Source organism: Lytechinus variegatus, chromosome 2 (genome assembly GCF_018143015.1).
Source record: "Lytechinus variegatus isolate NC3 chromosome 2, Lvar_3.0, whole genome shotgun sequence".
Taxonomy (NCBI): domain Eukaryota; kingdom Metazoa; phylum Echinodermata; class Echinoidea; order Temnopleuroida; family Toxopneustidae; genus Lytechinus; species Lytechinus variegatus.
The window spans coordinates 62429984-62453358 of NC_054741.1; the positions used below are offsets into that span (position 1 = coordinate 62429984).

General features: G+C 36.7%; 1 protein-coding gene across 1 annotated transcript in view; it reads right to left on the reverse strand.

Moving 5' to 3' along the window:
* Positions 1-2052: 2052 nt before the first annotated feature.
* LOC121406905 (ARF GTPase-activating protein GIT2-like) overlaps positions 2053-23375 on the reverse strand; it is a 65620-nt gene continuing 44297 nt past the window's right edge. The window contains exons 10-19 of the mRNA XM_041597778.1: positions 22357-22451; positions 21382-21496; positions 19325-19539; positions 8292-8444; positions 6257-6604; positions 5134-5228; positions 4674-4678; positions 4223-4466; positions 3181-3244; positions 2053-2696 (exon numbers count right to left, since the gene is read on the reverse strand). Of these exons, the coding sequence (XP_041453712.1) occupies positions 2499-2696; positions 3181-3244; positions 4223-4466; positions 4674-4678; positions 5134-5228; positions 6257-6604; positions 8292-8444; positions 19325-19539; positions 21382-21496; positions 22357-22451 (1532 nt within the window). The 3' untranslated portion in view covers positions 2053-2498. The remainder of the gene's footprint in view (positions 2697-3180; positions 3245-4222; positions 4467-4673; positions 4679-5133; positions 5229-6256; positions 6605-8291; positions 8445-19324; positions 19540-21381; positions 21497-22356; positions 22452-23375) is intronic.

Genomic DNA, 23375 nt, shown 5'->3' on the forward strand with positions numbered 1-23375 from the left:
CTCACCACACAAATACATGTTTTTTTTAATCTTAAATAAATGGAAAAATGGAGTGTTCCTCTTTTTGGTTGATAAAAAAAGTCTTAAAAGCAGGTTGAATCCTGGAAAAAAGGAGTAGTTGGTAGGCCTGGAGTTTTAGATTGTCAAGTTTTTACTTCGTGATGTCAAATGTGAGCAGTTCCTCCATATGTCATGTACTATAAATTCCATAAAACACCATTTTCTCAGAAATTTGAAAATGATTTTATCCTCTAATTTTCATGTACCATCAGAGACATTATTGGATCCACACTTCTGAAAATACATTTTTTTCTGTCATCATGAACCAATGGGGGAAAAAAAATCAGCATTTGGGGAATGTTAATATCATGATAGATAAAGAAGTTGCTTGCATGTGACGTCGCAAAATCAAACTCTTTTTATTATTCGATGGATTTTTTTTTCAAACCCCAATATAATTCATTTTTCTGCATCTATTTGAGTCAGCTTTATTCCAGGGAAGGCTTTCACTTGAAGAAACACAACACAACCATGTTCCACCTTCTTCCAATCAAATGCTGTATAGTATAATGCTGCATTCTGACTGTACACCCACATCAGAACACATGACCATTGACTAATACACCATCCCAGTTTATGACATGGTTAAATGTATTCCACAATTAGGTAACCAAATATATTTCATGACCCAGTGCTTAACAATATAACTTGACCATTCTACTCACAAGCTGTAATAAGATCCATTCTAAGATAATGGTTTCACATCTAACATCAAAATATTGATAACTATACATTTGGAAGACATAAAAACTGGTTGGTTGATTTTATCCCAGTCATTCAACTTGTAACATCAAAGTTAATTCTAATATGTCAATGAATCTATAGGTGTAAAATGATCAACCATACATCAATTCTTAGAGACAATTTTCATCTCCCTCCCCTTTTTTCAAAACCCTGGAAAAATACCGGAATATAATTAATTTTAATTGAATATTGTTAGAATGAAAGAGTTCAGCTTTAAAAACACAAATAATTTTTCCAGCATTAATTGCAAAAAAGGGATGGCAATGTATACCACAGGCACAAATACCTGAATTCTACGACAGTTGGAAATACAGTGCTCGTGTGGAACTGTCCCTGGAATATATGCCAAATAACAGAGTAAAAATCTAAATGAGCTTAGTTCTGAATACTGACCACAGAAATTAATCAAACCAAAATGGATTAAATAATTGGAGATGAATCACAAATTGTTCTATTAAATAATCGCAAGGAGTATGTGTCAACAGGAGTGTCATTACATTATCTTAGCAATGGAAGTGTGAACTTTGTTACCTTAGCACTCTGTCAATATCATACCCTGTGATCGAATTGTTTGTCTTAAACCTGTAAAGAAATACAGACCAACATCAAAATCATATGATAAAGTGTATATCCCAATATGTACCTATGTCTCTAAGCACTGTAGAACATAAAGGAAGGATAATGATTTAACGTTGATGAATCACCATAACAAATTGAATAAAACATGGCCTTACAGTAAAGAAAAACAAGGCAAACAAAAATTTAAAAGATAAATGCCATTCCACATGCAATTCACACTTATCAAGTGAATAGACAATAGAGTTTCCGGTCAATAACATTTCATTTTTAATTCTTACTAAAAGAAAATAACCAATGACATAGGGACTACCCAGTCAAAAACTCACAATATATTTTTGGTCAAGGTTCGGTGTAAACAGGATGAATGATCAGTTTGGCCTTCAATATCAAAATTAACCCATTTACTACTGAACTTTGTTATTCTCATATCGTCGGCCTTATGCCAAAAGGGCCTTAACTGCTTTTGGCCATTCCGAGATAATGGCGTTTATAAAGGTTTTGGCCTCTCTAATAATCAAAAGTTTGTAATCGTTTTTTTGCTTTTGAAGCCAATTTCGATAAACGTGTTTAGTTATTAAGTTTTACATGAAATGTGTTAAATTTATTATAAAATATTCAGAACCCCTAAAATCGGGTTAAGGCCCTTTTGGCATAAGGCCGACGATATGCTTTGTACAGGGACCACTTGATTCCAGAAGACCAGGGGGTATTAACAAAATTAACTCTTTTTAAGGAACTCTTCCGCCACACCTGCAGAAAGACAATGTCACAACATCTCACTTTAATAGTGTGAGATCTAAGATTTCCATTAGATCTATTTCTTTTCAGACTCCTGATAGTTTCAATAGAATGTTTAACAGTATGTGCATCTCATGCTGGTGTATACTTGAAACCTTTCCGGTATTCTCTTCTTGCTCTTTCGAACCTTACCCTAAAATTATCCTCCACTGAATCAAGTAGTCACATGGGTTATTGTGCATCAGTGTTGACAAGTTACATAACCCTTTGAAGCTTAGGATCTGCTTCTTCATACAATATCTAAAGATAAAGGGTCAGTTCTGAGCTGTCTAACTGTGACTGTCGAGCTGGGAGGTGATAATGTGTGAAGGAGACCTTTATTGAAAGCTGGTGACGAGTTGTTTGGCAGCCTTGGCGATGTCATATGCACAAGCGATGATCTGATTGGTCAGATGTTTGAGGTCAGGGGTCATTGAAGGGTCAGCAGGGATGGCACTCTGGCATTCTACTCTAAGCCGACTGGCACTGGATACCAACAGTCGAAGGGGTACACGAACTTCTTCTGATTTAGGTTTCTGTATTAAAACAAGACAAATGACAATTGCAGTGATTTATACATTGTGGTGAAGAGTACAAAGCTGCAAACCTTAATTGTGAAAAATCCTATTTTTTTGTATTTATCTTCTATTTCAAATTTCAATTTTTCTGCAACAATTTGGAAAAGATAAAAAAAAACATCATTCTTAAAAGCTTCAAAACCATATTTCTAGGGGTTAAATCTGTCACTTTCCCCTTAAAAATCCCATTAAATAGGACGGATCCTACCAACTGGCAGCTTTGCCAGTACCCAGTGGCTTGTGTAGCTACATTATACAGCATACAGTAAGAACATTGAACAAGAGTGGTTGAATTTGAAGGAAAAGATGGTCGAAAAAAAACAAGAGAAAAAAAGAAGAGTGTTTGAAGTTGAATGAAATGTGATAGAACAGGGAAAGTGGTCAAGGAAAGTGATTGAGGTTGAATAAAAAGGTGATGAACAAAAAAGAGAAGTTGTCTTACCTCTGGGAATAATTCAACCATGTCTGTAACGGTAGCGTAGATGTTATCTGAACATGACACAAACCTGCGGAAAAACAAAACAATGGTTGATATGATATGAGTTTGAACTTAATTGTGTTCATTTCATCTAATGGAAATGAATACAAACACATTTTTAACTGACAAGTACACTGTAAGATATCAAACTTAATGACATTAAAACAAAACCATCGACCATACCTGATAAACATATAGACCTACTTAGCAAACCATGCATCATTCTTCAGGGTCAAGTAGTACATATGAACTTAGTCTTTCTTTCTTTCCTTTTTTTGTATTAGCCACTTTGTAATCTTTGGGATCAGACACTATTCAAAAAGTCTTGTTTTGGGAAAAGTTCCACCGAACCCTTTCCTATACAGACATGCTTGAGGCAGATCTGCTGATGATAATGTGATGAAATTAAATCCTCCCTTAAGACAGGGCAATAAAACATATCCAGAGGTTGATGTACATGAAACAGAATACAGATATTGGTAAATGCTACTCTGTGAGCATACATGTAGGATATTGAAACAGGAAAAGGTGTTGCTTATTTGCCTTGAACAATGAATTATCTTGCCCCTTGGGCAAAGTCACATCCAGAACACTCATGGGTTATTCTTCCTACGGGGTACCTCCGTGTAAGACATGTCCCAACCTATCTGTGGCTGACCACAGTGGGTTTCAGTGCCAAAAAATTTGCATTGTGTAATGTTAGGCTATGGTGACAGCCTATGCCTCACCTAGGACAGGACGATACGTGCATATGTGCATATATTCTCTTGCACAGGGCTTGGCAATTACTGCTCGGGGCACCTCGCATGTGTGGATATGTTGTTCGTGACATGAAGGTGTCTTCTTTGATGCCATAAACAAATATTGATCATTTGTTGAGTTATAAGGGCATTTTACAGGATGTGTGATCTAATGGGTAATTACTACACGCTTTGTCATCAGTGAGAAACAAATTCCTATAGAGTGAACATTAATCAATGTGATTTGATAACAGAAAAGAACCTACCTATCAAGTTTTCCTTCTTGTGCTGCCAGCAGCAAGGTCTGGATTCTTCTTGTAATCTTCTCTGTAGTCCCAACAACTGCCTCCTGCGTGGGTGGTTTCTTGGGTTCCGCCCCATCCTCCGCCTCTCCTCCCTCTGGTTCGGGCGACGACGATGACTGCGGTGGCGGCGTGCTGATGGTGGCAGGAGAGTTGGGGGGAAGGGGATGGGAGGGGTATCGATGCAGGTGAATCTGGTTTAGGTGTGCTGAGTGGATGGGGGAGGAATTAAGAAGATTTCAAGGAACATATGTTTATTCAATCAGTAATATTTACATGTTCTTTCAGGATAAGCCAGGATTGGGGGGGTGTACCACTCTCCATTTTTATTTAATAAAAGGGATGGATTATCTTTTCCTTCTGATGGAATAAGAGGTACATGTACACCATATCTTTCCTTGTGTATATAATCAACAATACCTGATTGTCACAATGTATAAACAGGTGGAAGTCATTAACCATCTTGAAAAGTTCTTGAGAGTGCCAAGTGGACAGAGCAGGTGAGTGAAATTTGCGTGTGACACTCAGGGATTTTATATATATGTATCAGAAACATTCTTCATTGTAAGATGTCTGTATAGCTCATGTGATTAAAACATTTGAAAGTTTGGAATTGTTATTACAGCAGCAGCATTTTCATTTTAAATCATCTTCTTTAATTTGCTTCTATGAACAAAACTTTTTGCACAATACTATGATCAGAAAGACTACTTTTCTAAACCAGAAAAAAAATTCTGTAAAAAAACAAGAGAATATGAAAACGGAAGATTAATCAAACGGATCATCAAATGTGCAGAAGGTAATAAGAACAAGGATTATTTGAAAATGTGATTTATTTTTTTTCATTTTTGTCAGAAGGGTTAAAGATATCTTACCTCTTTTCATCTTCTGTCTGTGAAAGTAAAGCGTTATCATATTCACTGCCTGTTTCACTGAGTGGCCTATCTGGCTTATCTTTTGAATCTGCACCCTATAAAAAAAATAGAATAAATAAAGTCAAACATTATCATATTCACCTCCTGTTTCACTGACTGGCCCATATTGTTCATCTTTTAGATTTGTCCCCTACACAAAATCAGAATTTAAGAAGTAAAACATCATATTCACTGCCTGTGTTTCACTGAGTGGCCAGCCTATCTGTTAGCTGTCCCCATTAAAAATTGAAATGAAATTTTTCTAACTCATTGACTCTTTGAAGATACATTACAAGCTTGAAGGTACATTACAAGCTGCCTGCAACATAATGCAACCTTATGTTGGTTAACAGTATTAAAATGGGTATACACTATGCACAGCCAATCGATTATTAAGTGCTTCAGAAGACTTCAAAGAATTTGGAAGAATACAGAATTCACAAATATCACTGATAACACCACTTCCTCTCAGGTATAAAATTTCGAGCTTAGTAAAAAAAAAAAATAGATTGGGGATCAAGATTGGGTGGGGGATGTGCCCCCTGCCCCCCATCCCCTTAAAGGGGAAGTTCATCCTGACAAAAGTTTATTGTAAAAATAGCAGAAAAATGATAAACCATATTTTTATTGCTGAAGGTTTGAGAAAAATCCATCAACAGATTAAAAAGTTATTCAAATTTTGATTATTTGATTTGTGATGTCATATGTGAGTAGCATTCCTACATAGCAAATGGTAAAAAAAAATTGATGAATGTAATTTTCCCAAGAAAATTGAAAATGGTTATTATTTACTGTACCTTTTGTATATCAATAGACCATTCATTTCACATCCGATCATGAAAAGAAACCAAAGAGAAGTCATCAGGAACCATTGAAAAAATGACATTCATTAATGCTACATTACATAACATATGGGGCAGCTGCTTGTTTAATCATAAAATTAAAATTCTAATAACTTTCTTAAGCTTTAACAGATTTTCATCAAACCTTCACAAATGTTTTTTTTTCTTTCTATTTTTGCAACAAACTTATCTATAGGGTGAACTTCCCCTTTAATGTAATATGAAATGGTTCTCATAAATACCTCATTGGCTAGATCATCTGGAATAGTTGGCAAACCAACGATGGGTACCGGATTCTTCGCATCTTTCCCTGCATCCTTCGATTCCACCCCTTCACTCCCCGTCACGGTGGGTTTAGCTGGTGTTGTTGGATTGGCTTTCGGTCCGCTGGGTTTCCATCTGGGAGCAGGCTTCTGAGTAGCTCTCTGCTCAAACATGGATATGGGTCGGTTCCCTGGCACTGACGGTTTGGGACCGGGTTTGGGTGCCGGGGGGAGGGATTCAAGGTCCCGATGCTTACCCATCTTGGGGGCATCTTTACCCCTCTGAAGGACCAATAACTTGGCATTCTCTTCTTTCAACTTATCAACCTACAATCAAGATAGAAGCGATTATTATGCATTTTTATAAACTAACTTCTTTTTATCATACCAGGTATTCCAGACAATATCAAAACAATGATTAATGCAGCAATATAGAGTACAATGAGTATACATCAAATTATGAAGTTAAAGGTGGCTTTCAATACTGGAAACTATTTGCAAAAAAGTCATTTGTATTCAATAACTGGTGGCAAAAGAATCAGGAATTCTGGGGGAAAAACGTCAGCGCTATAAATAAAGCAAGAAATGTATATAATACATCACATTCAATTTCAGACATGGAATTTTACATTCATCCATTACATTCATTTTTTTCCTATATAGAGATAATAGCAAGCATCTAGAAATCATGTGACAAGTTTCTTTGCACATATATTTGTTTGGGTTGCTACGGTTATGGATATTTTCATCATGTCACATGATCAGTGTATCAGGTGATGAGAGAATGACGGTTGATATTTGATAGTCGGATCTTAAAGATAAGAACATGAACTAACATGGCAAGCTCTATCATTCATCATCTTGCATATAATATCAACCCTGAAAGGCTTGAAAAGGGGGGGGGGTTACAATAAGAAAACACAGCAAAACATAATATATGTTCAACTAGAGTTTTGCAGTTTGTTCGTTTCGCACTTGCTATATAAACATGTGGGCCGCACTCCGGCGTAAAAAATTGGACAACGGAAAGGGGTTGAAGTTCACCCTTTTTATTGTGTGCCAAACAGAAGAAATATGCAAATGAGGTCATTAACATGCATATATTCCATCATCACTTTATTTGGGTAACACTTGTACCTGGCACTACCGACATGCCGAACCGCATAAATATCGGAGTTCGCTTTCTCTCGGTCGGGTTTCCTTTTTGGGGGTGAAATGGCTGACGAGAGACACCAATGCCTCCGTCTATCCATCCACGCATGCGTCCAAGCAAATGCTAAGATTGCTTTCAAACATCCTGGGTGGCCCACAAAAACTCACATCATATACTACAAATATTTTTTCCGAAAATCCTCACGTCTTTGAACCAAATCTACCGGTCATGAGGTTGTAAAACGGACAGGATTTCATAGGTGTCAAAGACCCATTCACCATAACTTCCTTAAAGATTTAGAGCAAAATATCATGCAATGAGTTTGTCTGCCCAAAAGTTTGATTTAACCCTTGTTATTTGAAAGTCTATTTGTCTGTGTGTACTCATTAACTTAAGAAGGGGTTCTCACAGAAAAAATGTCAGTAATTGTTTTAAAGAAAATTTCATGCTGCAGCAAAAAATCATTGTAAACAAAAAATACCCAGTGAACACAATATTTTAATAATAATAACACAAGAAGAGTAACACAATTTGTAAAGAAGAATATAAAATTGCATACGATATTTCAATGCTGTGGTTGTTTGGCAGAGTACATTTTTATTTTATTAATAGGAGCTAGAGTAGCCTCTAGCTAGAAAAACTGGTGTCCCTAAGGGACTGACTTTGGCCCACTAGTGTTTCTTTGTATAATAACACTTTACATACCTACTTTTAATGACTAAGACATCTACCTCAAAATTTACTATTTGATGGGCCTTTAGACATCTAATTCAAAGTTAAATGCTAAACACAAACTAACTTTGTTGGTAAAGTTTGTTTTCTACAATGTTCTTGAAGACATATTGCTGATAAGATACATACCATAGACTGTAGCATATGAACATCCTGATTGAGTTGCTTGTTCATTGTAAGGAGTTGTTGAACTCTACTCTCTGATGTTGATAACTTCTTCTTCATCTCGAGGTATTCTTCCATCGAAACCTGGCCATCAGACAACTCTGATGATGCAGCACTCTGAAATGACAATTAAAGATACATGAATAAATTAAACTGATGTATCATGTGACTTAATAATAACAATAAAAATGATAAACAGATCTTGTTTAGCGCATATCACATCATGAATATAACATCTCTATGCACTTCCAAAGGACTTGGAAATTATTACCCGGCAGCAGTAATTACATTGTACAGAGCACACACATTTCAAAGAATTAATTAATTCCTACTGGGTACCCATTATCCTCACCTGGGTTGAGTGCAGCACACTGTGGATGAATTCCTTGCTGAAGGAAACTATGCCATGGCTGGGATTTGAACCCACGACCCTCTGTTTCTACACCCGAAGACTAATCCACTAAGCCACAACGCTCTCTGTAGAGAGCTCAAGGTGGGCTTATGTCAAAGTGTTGCATTGCAGTACATTAACCCAACCCTGTGAGAAAAGCCCCCCTACTTGTCTTGAAGGTTGTGTGGAGAACGAAGAGGTGCATTAACAAAACCTTTCAAAACAAGGTGGGGTGTGGGGTGGAGGGGGGAGTGGTTTCGTGTTCGTGACTGATCATGTATGGCTCTTTGGTGGAGATTGATGTTGAGAATTAGCACTAATGCACACTTTTAATACTGCTACATTCACTCTCTCTCTCATATTTACATCCCCATAATCCAGAGACCACATAAAAAGAACCCACTGTTATTGTAAACTTAATAAACATCCATATTTATATATTAATCAAAAAAATTGGGCTCATTAATGCTTGAATAGGGACAAGCATTAATATAGCACTCTGTGATAAAAGTGAGCATTCATTAAAGGACACTTTCTAAATTACATCTATGTGTGCCGAAGTAAGCATAATTCTTGTTCGCTTTTTTTTGTACGCTACTTTATGCAGGCCAATTCTTGTCGCTGAAAAGTCAACTGCTTTGTCCCCTTGACTCTCACAACTGTGGTGTTAAGTTTGCTTGAGGCTTCCATTAAATTCCTGAATTAATGGATGGAAACTACTTAAACCATGATTCTAGCGATCTGACCACTGATTCAAAACAATCTCTGTGAATTCTAGCCAAAAAGGTTGATTATCTATTGCAAGAGTCACAACAGAAAAACAGTGGTGTAAAAAAAATAAGAGGGGTCACATTTAGAAAAGTGAACTATATTTTGGCAAAAATTATGTAATCTTCAAATGATCTATCAATTTATAAATAATTCTGGCAAATAAAAAACTGTAAACAGCCAGATGCTACAGAAATATGACGCAAATTACCAAGTTGAAAACTACAGTAAAATGACATTTCCTATTGTGGAAATTCACACATGAAAAAATTCACTCACAGAGAATCTTACCTTCTGAAAAATGTGTTTTAAAAGTGCCCTTGCTAACATCTTTAATCCTTTTAATCCACTCGATACACAAATACATGAAACTTTACAAATAATATGCTCTTAACTTGAAGGAAAGGTACAAATAAGATACATCTAGCTTCTTGGATTCCAAAAGCACTATCAGTTATCAAAGAAGGGGAAGGTATATGACCAGTTGACAGTACCTCTGACGTCTGAGGGGCTGATTCACCAAGGATAAGGAAAATGAAACAAACAAAGAATCTTAACCCTCTCCTGAAAGTAAAGGCAAAGGTGGTGCATGCTTGGACAGGCATTGGTGCTTGGGGATTTGTAAGGTACTTCCTTAGCAGACAGAAATAGAGGGGGTGGGAGAAAGAAAGACAGAGAAGGGGAGTGACAGACGGAATAAGAGATGGACAGAAAGATAGGAGATGGAGAGAAAGGGGGGCAGGGGTAGGAAAGAGGGAGACATTTCAAAAATGTTTCTTTCATTTACAATCAGTTGCAAAACACCCAGTTCATGTTACATTCTATTTAAGAATTCTTAAACACATTGGTATGGCTTTTAAGCTTCACAACAATGATGCGAGGACGAATTACATAACCAAATTCCACTTCTACGTAAATTCTATTATTAGTAAATTTCTGCATCATTTTTTGAAATGTAATTCTTGATAGAAAGAAATATATTGAACAATAACTTGTTATGAAATTCCTTAATACAATTTACAATCACCATTCAGCCCAACATCACTTATTCAACACTGACTTGGACAATTAAACTGTCATTTCACTTATCACATGAAGATGTTCTCATTTCCATTTCATAGTTTATAATTTTGCCCTTCATTAAATGAAAGTTTTGTTCATAAACAATTTAATCTTTGTCGAATGAAAAACTTGGTTAATAAACAGTAAAATCTAAAAATATAGATTGAGTACATACTTATGGGTCAAGCAGATAATGGATTTAGTAAATAGGGCCTAATTGGAAATTAGACAAAATGTAAATTATGTCTAATTTTGTATAAAAATGAGCTAAATGGCAGTTAGACCCGATTGCTAGTAGATGTATTGGTTGTGGACAAACTACGATGGACCAAGCGAGATGAGACAAAATGGAAATTAGGCAAAACAGGTGTTGACCAAATGGCAATTAACCATCTACAATCTATAGGAAAGCTTAATTGATTTTCTAGGAGACATAAACTACATGCATGAAAATGTGAGCTGAGCTATTAAGTTGGGGGGAATGTGCGAGTTTTGGAGGAAAGGATGGCCTGCCGTTAATTAATGATAGGAAGGTATTAATTGGGGCTGAATTGGCACATTTCATGTCTGTCTCCACTGGTGAATAGAGTCATTGATGTCACTAACCAAAGTTTGACAGTTAGAGCATCTGACGATGGCAATAAACAAACAGTGAATATGGGACTGGTTGCAGAAAGGTCTTAATGACAATTGTACTTTGCAGTTATTGTAACATACATTTAAATTTATGGTAACAGGGCTCAGCAGCCAATCAAAATAAAGTTTTAAGCAGTAAACAGTTATTCAGTATAAAATCACCATGAATTGTGCATCATTTTTTAATAACAATCATAGAAATAATGACAATAATGATGCTAAACTTTGATTATGCTTGATAAAAAGGTAATCAGCTTCTAGCTTTCCCGTCAGGGTACATTCTACAAAGAACTTCCAATCCAAGCATGAATACTACATGTATGAATGCTGGGCAATTCAACACCTGAGTGGAGAGTAGAAAATTGCAGACTAATGCCTTGCCAGAGGATGCTAGTGCTGCATTGGAATTCAAACACACAACACAACCCTGTACACATGCAGGGCCAAATTATTTCGAAACACCCCCTAAACGAGTTTTTCTCTGTGTGCAAAATAACCTCTAAACAAGTTTTTTGGGGGTTTTATTTACACATTTTGGCCCCTAAACGAGTTGTTGCCAGAATATGACCCCAGGGAAAAAACATACCCTAAACATGTTTGGCTAGTCTTAAAAAAAAAGATTTGGAAAAAACATACCCTAAACATATTTGACCCCGCAATTGACCATTGACCAGTATTTTAAAACTACTCTTTTTTTTTGAAAATCTGTGTTTTTGATACCCTTAATGAGTGCACACGCGGCCCACATCCAAAAATGAAAAAACAAAACATCCCCTAAGTTTTTTGGTCACGCATGCGTACATCAATATATTTGAATGGACCCCCGGGACACAACCCTCCGATTAATGAAGGTCAGCTGTGATATGATTTAGGCGTAAAAAAAAGGGGGTTTGGAGAGAATTGACCACAAGAGGCCATATTGTGGGAGTCTTCATGCCTGGTGCAAGAGATTTGGAATCGTACTTTCAACCAACAGTGACATGTCACTTTGTACCAACTTGAAAGAAACACAGACTGCACAGAGTTATCAAATAAATGGAAAAGTGAGTTAAAACTTAAAAGTGGTTTTTGTTAATTGATTTGATTGTGCATTGCCCTTGTTTGACTACGTGATGGGGAATTGGGGCTACCCATTGTGGTTTTCAATGTACGTCACTACCAAAGAGCAATACACAAACCCAGCCTGAATCATGAATGACTAATCCTAACACTCACACCGCATGCTATGTGTGGGACTACTATCATTCTCATCAGACTATTCTTTTGTCACTCCCACGTGCAAAAGTAATTCCCTGGAGAATTTTGTTGAGATAAAGAATACTAACAAGGAATGTCATGTCTACCATTTGTCATTTCCAACTCCCAAACAAACATGCACAAAGGGAAAAATCTTCTTGAAATATAAAACAAGCACAAAATGAAGTCATGCTTGTATCTGCCTTATACCCCTTTCACAAACGCAATTATGCGGATAATATCCGCATAATTTGGTTGTAAAATCGGAGCGGGACCAGAGTTATCTGCATTATTTCGATGCTGCAATTATCCGCATAATAGCAGCATCGGGACCAGATTTTGGCTTTGTGAACGCATTTCCAAAGTAATGCGAATAATTGCCATGGTGCAGTCACAAAAGGTCACCTTTTTCCAACACAACCCCATCGGAGGGGGCGTGTACAGTTGCTATGACAATTGTCCGTCTTTTTCAGGTCAGGTGCCCGTAAAAAAAATAGTGCGGAATACTGCCGATTATTTTCAGGGTTTGTGAATGCAATTTTTATTGAATTATCCGCATTAATCTTAGGCGGATAATTGGAGGATGGTTTGTGAAAGGGGTATTAGTCCCCTACAATCAAAATGCATCCCTTCCCCCATCCCCCTAACAACATCACCCTGACAAGGAAGGGTGCACTAATGTACCCCAAACAATGAAATTGAGACAAACGATTCTTATATGGGGTGGCTTCATGTTTAACCAAAATATTCTTATAAACTATCACTTTGTATGGAAGGGTTGGGAGGTATCAACCCCTCCTGGATCTGTGCATGTCTTCTTTAATGTGTTTTTTTTAATAGAAATATTTACCAACTTTAAATTTGTGAAATGCTAGTCCTTAATCAAAATACACAGGGGCCCGTTTATAAGTGAAAATAAAGCAAGTAAAAAAATCAAACGTCCCAAATGCGCGCTGTTGATTGGTTGAAAATCAAGTTGCGCATGATTTTTAGAGTTGCGATTGATTGCAACTCTTTCTGCAACGGGCCCCAGATCATGATTCAATATACATTTACATAATTATAGCCGGGGCAATAAAGCTTTATTTTCACTTATATGTAAAGCACTATCAAATGAAAACAAAATAATTCTACAACTGTTTAACAGACAAAATTCATATAAAAAGAAAACCTAGAGCACTAACGAACGTTTCTTGTGTGTTTTTGAAGGGTAAGCAAATATATTTCAATAGCGTCTCAGGGTTCACTTCTTCCTTAGAGGATGTTATGGTTCGGAAGAAGGGGGCTACTCCGGACAAAGGAAAGTGAAATCTACCCCTCTAGAGGAAGACAAATGAGAATGAACTTCACTGGACACTGCTCTATAAATAAATGCAATGTGTCTAGGGGGATGAGTTCATATTAGAACAAAACCTCAAAAAAAATATGCAACTTGGAGTTTCTCAGTGATCAACAGAATTATTGACTGTCGAGATGTACGGGTACATGTGATATCTGTATCTAAATGTATACACCATGCATTAATACACCTTTTTGCCCTTTTTACAGATATGTTAAAATTTAATGTCTTAAAAATCTGGAAAATATTGAACATATGTGTCTGTAATTCACTGAATTACATGCAGTAAGATTTAGAATCATCAGAATGATAAGAAATTGACTAGGGTCTGCTTAGCCTAGACACCTTTCTCACTACCGTCCTAAAACTAGTTTACTGGAAACTAGTTAACGTGTAATGAGAACGATCAAAGTGGTCTTGGAAGTGACCCTAACCAAACCGGTTCAGAAAACCACCTCACGATGTAGTTTCAAGGATCGCTTTGCCTTGTTAAACAGGTTTTAGCGTAAGTGGGGACACAGCCGTTCTTCGGGAAGCGATCTTTGCACGTTTCGAGCGCGCTACTCCACACACTGTATGTGGAATGCTAACGCTTTACGTGAAGTGGTTTAGAAAACCACTTTCGGATGATCAAATGGGAATGCTAGGAAAGCGATCTTCCAAACTGGTTTTCCAGTAAAACCCAGTTTTAGAAAGTATAATAAGAACGGTGTCATACAGACACTATTTGATACACAAGTCGGAAACAAGAATACATTGAATTAAGATCAGTAAATTAAATAAAAGGATCGTATCATTTACTGAGTAAGTTTTGAATATCATATCAGATTGTTTAGTATTGGGCAGGTCTGGATATCAAATGTGTAATAAAAACCTCCTGTACGTTGTAAGATCTCTAGAGAGAGATGAATAAATGCGATAACATGTCGTGATACACCTGTTTCTAACCACTGCCCTTTGTGTACAACAAGTACATGTAATACTGCTATGATACATTTATAAATGGGTAGTCTATTTCTTATTTCACCCACATAGTGGGCGATACAGTTTAATTTAAAATTTTGTTTACTTTAAAGTAACAAAGTTAGCAATAATACACTTTAATCTAAAAAAATAAAGAAAACATCTTTCAAAATCTAGGTCTTTTTTTTGCTTATCATCATAAGTTACACCATACATAATGACTGCAACATACTGTAACTAGATGAAAACAGAGTTTGCTGATATCACCAAAATACTAGGTGAGCACAGACAATCACACATTTTCAAAGTAATATCATATTAAATTCTATTGTAATTCTTTGGTGATTTTTACAACTGGAATTTGTCCTTATTTAAAATGGGAATCAATTTTTGCAGGAAACTGAATACCTCCCCCCCAAAAAAAAAAAATAATAATAACACCCCATATTGTCTACTCTTCTTGTTGTTGTTGTTTGGTTTTAAACATTACCAAAAAATATGCAGTATGCACCAATTAAAATTACCTTATCTCACTTATATGTTCTTATTTTATTCTTTTAGTACAAGCCCTTATTTAAGGCCTTTTTGTCAAGGAACCATTTATGCTCATAAAATATTCTTCATGAAAATAAGTCCTTTATCAAGGTGAATTTTTCAACAACCAAAAAATCTCTTGGAGACAAATACATGTATGTCCTTTGACAGAGGAAAAGCAATATCAATCATATTTATGCCCCCCCCCCCGATGGAATCCTGGATCTATTCTTTGTAATAACTGTCACATTCACCAGTCTACTAATAAAATATATACATGTATATATAAAACACAGAAGTAAGTATTTCTGCCTAAAAGTGGTAATAAACATAAGATTGGTCCCACGGCCACTGCTCATTGAGTTAATACAAGATGGGGAGGGGGGAAAAGAGCAATATCCTGTTTTGATGAAGGGGGCAAAGTTGCTCCCATTCAGAGGGATGATGGGGGTAAGGACACTCCAGAGGAAGAGGTCAAGAGAGGACTCTCCTGTCTATCTAGAGGAATGGGATGTGACAGTTTGGATTGGTGAGATGGCTCCACCCATTCATTAAAAGTGAAAGTCCTTTGGAATTTTGAGACATGCACAATACAATTATTGTTATCATTATTTTTTTTTTTGGGGGGGGGCTATAATTTGCTCTTGCAAAAAAAAAAATCTATGCATTCACAGTACCACCCCCCCCCCAAGATAAAACATCATTCTATAAGATCAATCACTCAATAAACTTGCAAGAGGAAACAGAGCCTCGGTCAATAAAAAGTTACATGCCCATCATTTGTTAAGGAACTGACATGAATTGGAAAGAGTGGGTGAAAAGAGGAAGACAATTCCATAAAAATAGACTAGAAAGGGGGTTAAAGTATGTAAGAGGTACATGTATTTCAGGAGAGCAGTACTGTTCCCTCATACAGTTTGCATACTGAAGGCGAAGTGGAGTTACTCCGGAATAACTCCGGATTGAGTTTATACGCTTGTACTGCGGACCGACTTTAAACCCCCTTTCATATTGGCAAGCACCGCAGCGGTGTATCCGCAGTCATTGCCATGGTTTCCAAGGGAGTTCGCGCCATACGTGTGGCGAGATCACAGAGATAAGCGCATACCGCATTTCCGGTGCAGAGTAACTCCGTTTGTAACCCTCTTCTCGAAGTGGGTTGAGTACTCCACTTTGAATCCGGATCGAACTAATCTCAGAATTTTCATATTCCCCTTAAAGTGGAGTAACTCCTCCTAGACTCCGGACTAACTCCACTTCGGCTCTCACTATGAAAGGGGTATCAGATGGCTTCAAAGCTGCAGGTACATGTTATGTATAGGGGCCTATCTAAATTTACCTTTCACCATATCTCAATACTAATATACCATACATGAATTGTTTGCATGCTTTAAATTTGTACAGGACCATACATTTACATTTTGTGCCATTTAAACTCTTTTTTTTTTAATCAAGTAATTGAGTGTAACAGTGTAGAGCCCTATACTGCCGTTACATGGACACTGTGTTGAAGTAGCATTGGGATATTTAGATTTCGTCCTTAAAGTCAAATTATGACAATTAGAATGACCAAAACTTCATACAATATGCACTTGATAAAGTCAGGTAGCTATAAAATACCTCAGATTTTCTTTGCATAGTTTCTATTTTCTTAAAGAAATTATAACAATTCTAATTATGCTACTGGTGTTCATCAAATGTCACAGAGTTAATTTCCTGTCATTTTAATGATTCCTCAATAGTAAAATAATTCTTATGTGCATTATAACATGTCAACATCCCTCTGAAGCAGTTTCTCCAACAATTTAATATCTAGTCTTCACCAGGGACCCGTTTCTTAAAAGATAATTACAAAATTGTGGTAACTTCGCCATTACAACATGGAAACCTTGAATATGATGCTACCAAGATGTCAAGGTTAAATGTCAAGGACAAACCCCAGAAAAATGTTGGTTTGAATAAATATAGAGAAGAATCAAACTAGCATAACACTGAAAATTTCATCAAAATCAGATGTAAAATAAGAAAGTTATGGTATTTTACACAAAACAGTGATATGCACAAGTCAGTGGCATGCAAATGAGTTGATGTCCATCACTCACTATTCCTTTTGTTCTTTTATTGTTTGAATTATACAATATTTCACTTTTTACAGATTTGACAATGAGGACAAACTTGACTGAACCATGTAGTATTAAGCAATGCTAATTCCACACATTTAGGGAGGAATTAATCATTGTTTCACTTGACAATGAGAAAATTAGAATATTTCATATATCATATAATAAAATGCAAAAGAAATAGTGAGTGGATGACATCATCAGTCTCCTCATTTGCATACCGACCAGGATGTGAATATAACTGTAAGCAAAACTTTAAAACGTCCTAACTTTCGTATATTTCATCCAATTTTGATGAAATTTTCAGTGTTATACTTGTTGTATTTTTCTCTTTTTATTCAAACCAACTTTTTGTTGGGGTGGACTTGTCCTTTAAGTCAATGATAAAATCAGTCATAGAACCTATCTCTATCTTTAGCATTGAATTAGATCATAACTCGAAGAGGGATGAGTGCCAAATACAAGTGCTTGCTGCTTTTGTCATCATCAAGTAGATGCTATACTACATATCTTATCAAAACTGATACTAACTATCAGAAGAGGCAAAAGATAAAACCCACAATACAACTATCTACTCCTAGATATATGTGGTACAATTTACAAAGAAACAATTTACGGTTACAAATTTATTATCATTGAAGAGGGTATTAAGCAATGTTGTTTGTATGGTATCATGTAACTAAATTGGCCATCGAATGCTCAGTGAGTTTTGACTGTATAAGTAGAATGCAACAGGTGACTAGAACTCAAATAGTCGCAAAGAGGAATATTCTGATTCGAGTTTGATAATTTGTTCATAACACAGCATGTCAGTAAAACTCATCAGGGGCTGACCATCAAAGTCTGAATTAAATTTGAGTAATCAGCAATCAGCATGCATAATATGAGTAAAACTCACGACTTCACCACTCGAATAGTGAAGAAGAGGAATATTCTGATTTGAGTTTGATAATTCATTCATAACACAGCATGTCAGTAAAACTCAACAGGGGCTTACCATCCAAGTCTGAATTAAATTTGAGTAATCAGCAATCAGCATGCATAATACGAGTAAAACTCAAGACTTCACCACTCGAATAGTGGTGAAGAGGAATATTCTGATTCGAGTTTGATAATTTACTCATAATGCCGCGTGTCAGTAAAACTCAACAGGGGCTTACCATTAAAGTCTGAATTACATTTGAGTAATAGACAATTAACATGCATAATGCAAGTAAAACTCAAGAAAGATTTAAGTGTGACTGTAATCAAAATGAGGTACAGGTATGCAAATTAAATTCAAATAGAGTCTTACCACTGAATTTGTATTCGGGTTTTGACAATATACTCAGAATTCAGCAAGTTACACTCAAAGAAGGGCATACCGTTGAATTCAGTTAAGAGTTTTTTGAGCTATTGAAAAGTATTCATGTAGTTAAACTCAGAGAGGGACTTTAGCTCTGCTTTAAGTTTGACTGTATAGTCAGAACCTAACATGCAAGTAAAACTACAAAAGGGGCTCAGCATTAAATTCAGATTTGAGTTTGAGTATTCAGAATGGAATACAGGAAGAGTATACTCAGAGACCCGAATTCACAAAGGTGGTTTTTAAAATCATCGATTGTACCCATGGTTTATGCAGATTTCCTGTATAAATTACGATTATTTACCGCATATATTAAAAAAATGTCCAATGCTGATGCGCGCTGTTGTCACAGTGCACCAAATCGACGCCTGTTGCCATGGTTATCCACACTCATTTATTCATCTGACAACTTCTCTTGATTTCAATTGGCTGAGAAGCAATGTTACTATGGAAACTGTTGGATAAAACAGACTTGTCGGATAAAATGTCTGACAAGTTCTTTCAAGAAATGCTCCCCGGAGTACATCATGCAATCTAAACTCAATTCCAATTTGAGTACACAATAAGTATACACCATGCAAATGAATCTAAAGAGTGGCTTACCATTGAATTCTGATTCGAGTGGTTCCTACAATTGATATTGCCTCCGTTTTTCAAGTTGGCATTCTCAGCCACATCTCCGTAGTCGTCGTCAGAACAGACGCTGTCATACAGGGGTTCATTGTCCTCGATGCAGGATGCGATGTTCGTAGGAGACGTTGGCGACTTCTCGGGGGCAGGGGGAATCGGTGGAGGCTCTCGAACTATCTCAACTTGATCTGAAAATCAAGAAGAATATGCAGTGAAACCCGTGTATAGATTGCCGAAAGGGAACAAGATAAAAGTGTTTTTACGAGCAGATGGTCTTATGGTCTTAGAGTCATGTGCTCCTCCTATACATATGTACACAAAAGCAGAAAGTGGGAAGGACTTAAAAAGGTGACCTTTCAGGGCTGGAGAAACCAGTCGCAGATCTACCGATACAGTAAACGTGTGCATAAATAGTGGGGGGGGGGAGGCAAGAAAAATAATCTTTATGAGCAGGTGGTCTTTATGAAAAGGTTCCCACAATGCATTGCTCAATGTTTGGATATTTCCATGTAGTGGAAGACAGGATTGTAGCGTTCATACCACCTCCAGTCAATGATCTAAATGGTGAAAAAATAATGAGAGGTATGATTAGATCATAACACAAATACATAATAGGCATTTATATAGCGCCATCTATCTAGAAATATTCTATTCTGAGGCACGATGTTATTATTATCATTACCCTGGCTTTAGCTCGAGCTGCCTTTAGCGCTCATGCATTCAAGGAATCAATACTGCCAGGTACCCATTCACCTCACCTGGGTTGAGTGCAGCACAATGTGGATAAATTTCTTGCTGAAGGAAATTACGCCATGGCTGGGATTCGAACCCACGACCCTCTGTTTCAAAGTCAGATGACTAATCCACTGGGCCACAACGCTCCACATACCTACAAAGCATTGCGTCATTATTTTTCGTCCAACAAGTTGTCAGATCTGACAACTACCCTGATTTTGACTGGCTGAGAAGCACTGTTACTTTGGTGACTGTCGGATAAAACAGGACTTGTTGGAAAAGAAAAAAATAACATCTGGCAAATCCTGAACACTCCATGGTTACGAAATGATACACAAGACACATGAAAATGGTCGCAATATACGCATATGTGTGCGGCATAAATGTATGAAGACAATATCTCAGATATATACTTGATAGATTAAGTCTCATATTACTATGTCACCGCAAACTTGAACAGCGGAAAATGTCCAGGGTGCAAAGATGACACAAATGAACAAGAACATATCTTAATAATAAAAATGTAAAAAAGAAAAAAAATGATTATTTGCAGGCCAGGTCCAAGTAATATACACTAACAAGTCACAAAGTCTTCCATCATCATATTCCAAAAAAGAGTGCGATACATGTATAATGTATGCTAGACTACCATGGGCCTACATGTACCTTCACTGTACAAGTATATGAGCCACTCACTATAAAATTCCTCTCACAAGATCTGTAGAAGTTCCCTTTTTTCCCCCGGTTTTGGGGAATGGGAAACGACAAGGCACATTGTATTTGCTCATTCCTAATTTTATTGAATTGGATATTTCCTCTTCTTCTTCAGCAGGGATTTAAAGCATGTGATATTGAAGAGAGGATATTAGGATGATACAAATCCGAGGTTGGTTAGCATGGGATGTGGGCGGTTTGGGGAAGAGGAATTGTGTGACCGATTGGGAACTTTTAACCTCAAGAATTAAAGAATATGGAAGTAATTCCCCCCCCCACCAATGTTTCCATGACATTTGCTCCAATGGAAAATCTGCACGGTTAAGCCAAACATAACATTTAACCTCCTCTAAAACTACATGCAAATAAACGCTAATCCTTATCTTTACATTATTCCGAACCAAAAACTTGATAACAATCCTAACTCTTACCCTTCTCCATTTAATAGGAAATATTAAGACCGGAGCAAATGTCACGCCACCCCACCACCATCACCACAACTACTGCCCACTCCCCTGTATGACATAGCTAATAAAGCAGAAGTTGGCTACCATGAAGGAAGGTTAGCGACCATGACCTACCTCCATGTCTTGACAGAGTGAGGTTGCCTTGCTGCCTTCTCTTTGCTTCTTTCAAGATGTCAATGATAAGGGTAGCAAACTCTCGAGCACTAAACCTCGCTAGTTTCTGTCTCCCCTGGAATAAATATTTTTAAAATGTTTAAAAAAAATCTTCTGTCAAGATGTCAATGATAAGGAGATCAAGTTCTTGAGCACTAAACCTGGCTACTTTCCATCTTCCCTGGAATAAAATTATGAATATTAAAAAAAATGTTTTAAAAAAAATCTTCTTTTAAGATGTCAATGATAAGGAGATCAAGTTCTTGAGCACTAAACCTCGCTAGTTTCTGTCTTCCCAGGAATGAAATATAAATATAAAAAATATGGAAATGATCTCTTCTTTCAAGATGTCAAAGCCAAGTGCAGCAAACTCTCAGACACTAAACCTGGCTAGTTTCTGTCTTCCCAGGAATGAAATATAAATATTAAAAATATGTAAATGATATCTTCTTTTGAGATGTCAAACCTAAGTGTAGCACATTTTTAAGACACTAAATCTGGCTAGTTTTTGTCTTGCCTAGAATGAATTATGAATATTGGAAACACTTAAACATCATCTTATTTCAAGATGTCAATGATACCTGTAGCAAACTCTCAGGCCAATTCTTACCTTCCCTGGAAAGACACACATACATAGCAAAAATAATTATTTAAATCATTTGTTTAAATATATACACTGTTGTAATGCCAAACCATCTACCTCTTCAGATATCACACATTTCTGGTATAACTTCATACAAGAAATGCAGGGGGAAAACATTTTCTGCATGGGGGCTATTTCTCACTTGCATTCATTCAAATTTAGGTTTTGTAATAAACCAATTTGTAAGTTACATGAGGGCTAATGTGTGCTGCTAAGATCGTTTTTGTGCACATTAGATGCACAAAAGGACTGTTTTAAAGGCGTTCTTGCACCAACACGAAGAGCGAGCTCACCTGATTCCTTGTAGCTGATAGTTCAGGGTTGAGTGGTAGAAAGGGCACTGACCTATCACCTCCCACTAGACTGGGTTTGTTTAAGGATACCCATACTGTGGATTCACAAGAATAATAATTGAATCACAGAGTGAGAGCAAGAAGCAGAGAGACAGGCAGTCAGAGAGAGATAAAGAGAGACAGAGAAAATCAGAGCGAGAAGTATACAGAGAGACAGAGACACAGAGAGAATCAGAGTAAGAAATACAGAGAGAGATAAAGAGAGAGAGATAGAGCAAATCAGAGCGAGAAGCACAGAGAGAGAGAGAGATGGAGGGAGACAGACAGACAGAAAGGGAGACAGAGAGGCCCATATTCTGAAGTCAGGTTTAACTTAGACCATGGTCTAACTCTGTGCTAAAATTATGGGAAGCCAAAAGTGTCAAAATTTTTATTAAGTTGTACATGTATGTTTCATATGTTTACTGTGCTCTTTTCTGATTCATCGATGATGAAGATAATCATTTATTTATACTTCCTACACAATTATGAAAGATTTTTGAGAGCCAAATGAGCTGAAATATTAGATCAGTACCTTCAGTGATTTATGTAACAATTGGCTGTCCATACTTAAACCACAACTTCACACCTAAGTTTAAGTTAAACTTGACTTCAGAATACGTGCCAGAGAGAAACTTCAAGAAAGACAATCGGAAGTAGGCAGTCTAAAATGATATAAATCAAAAGCAATCCTAACAAGTGCTCGCGTCAGATGCTTCTTTAATGAATGAGTGAACAAGTGAAGAAGCACAATCACGATATTTAATGGCCTCTTTCACAATTTGATCTAAAATTCATTGTGACACGAAGTAGCTTCCATGTCAATTTATGTGTTTATGTCTGGTGTTTGGTATAAGTTTCAGTTTTCATATTAGAATGTAACTCATAGGGATGGGGAGGGGGGGGGGGTTCTCTCCAGTAAAACCATTGAATACTATGATCGTGTCATTTCGGTAATACCAATCAATACACCAATGAAT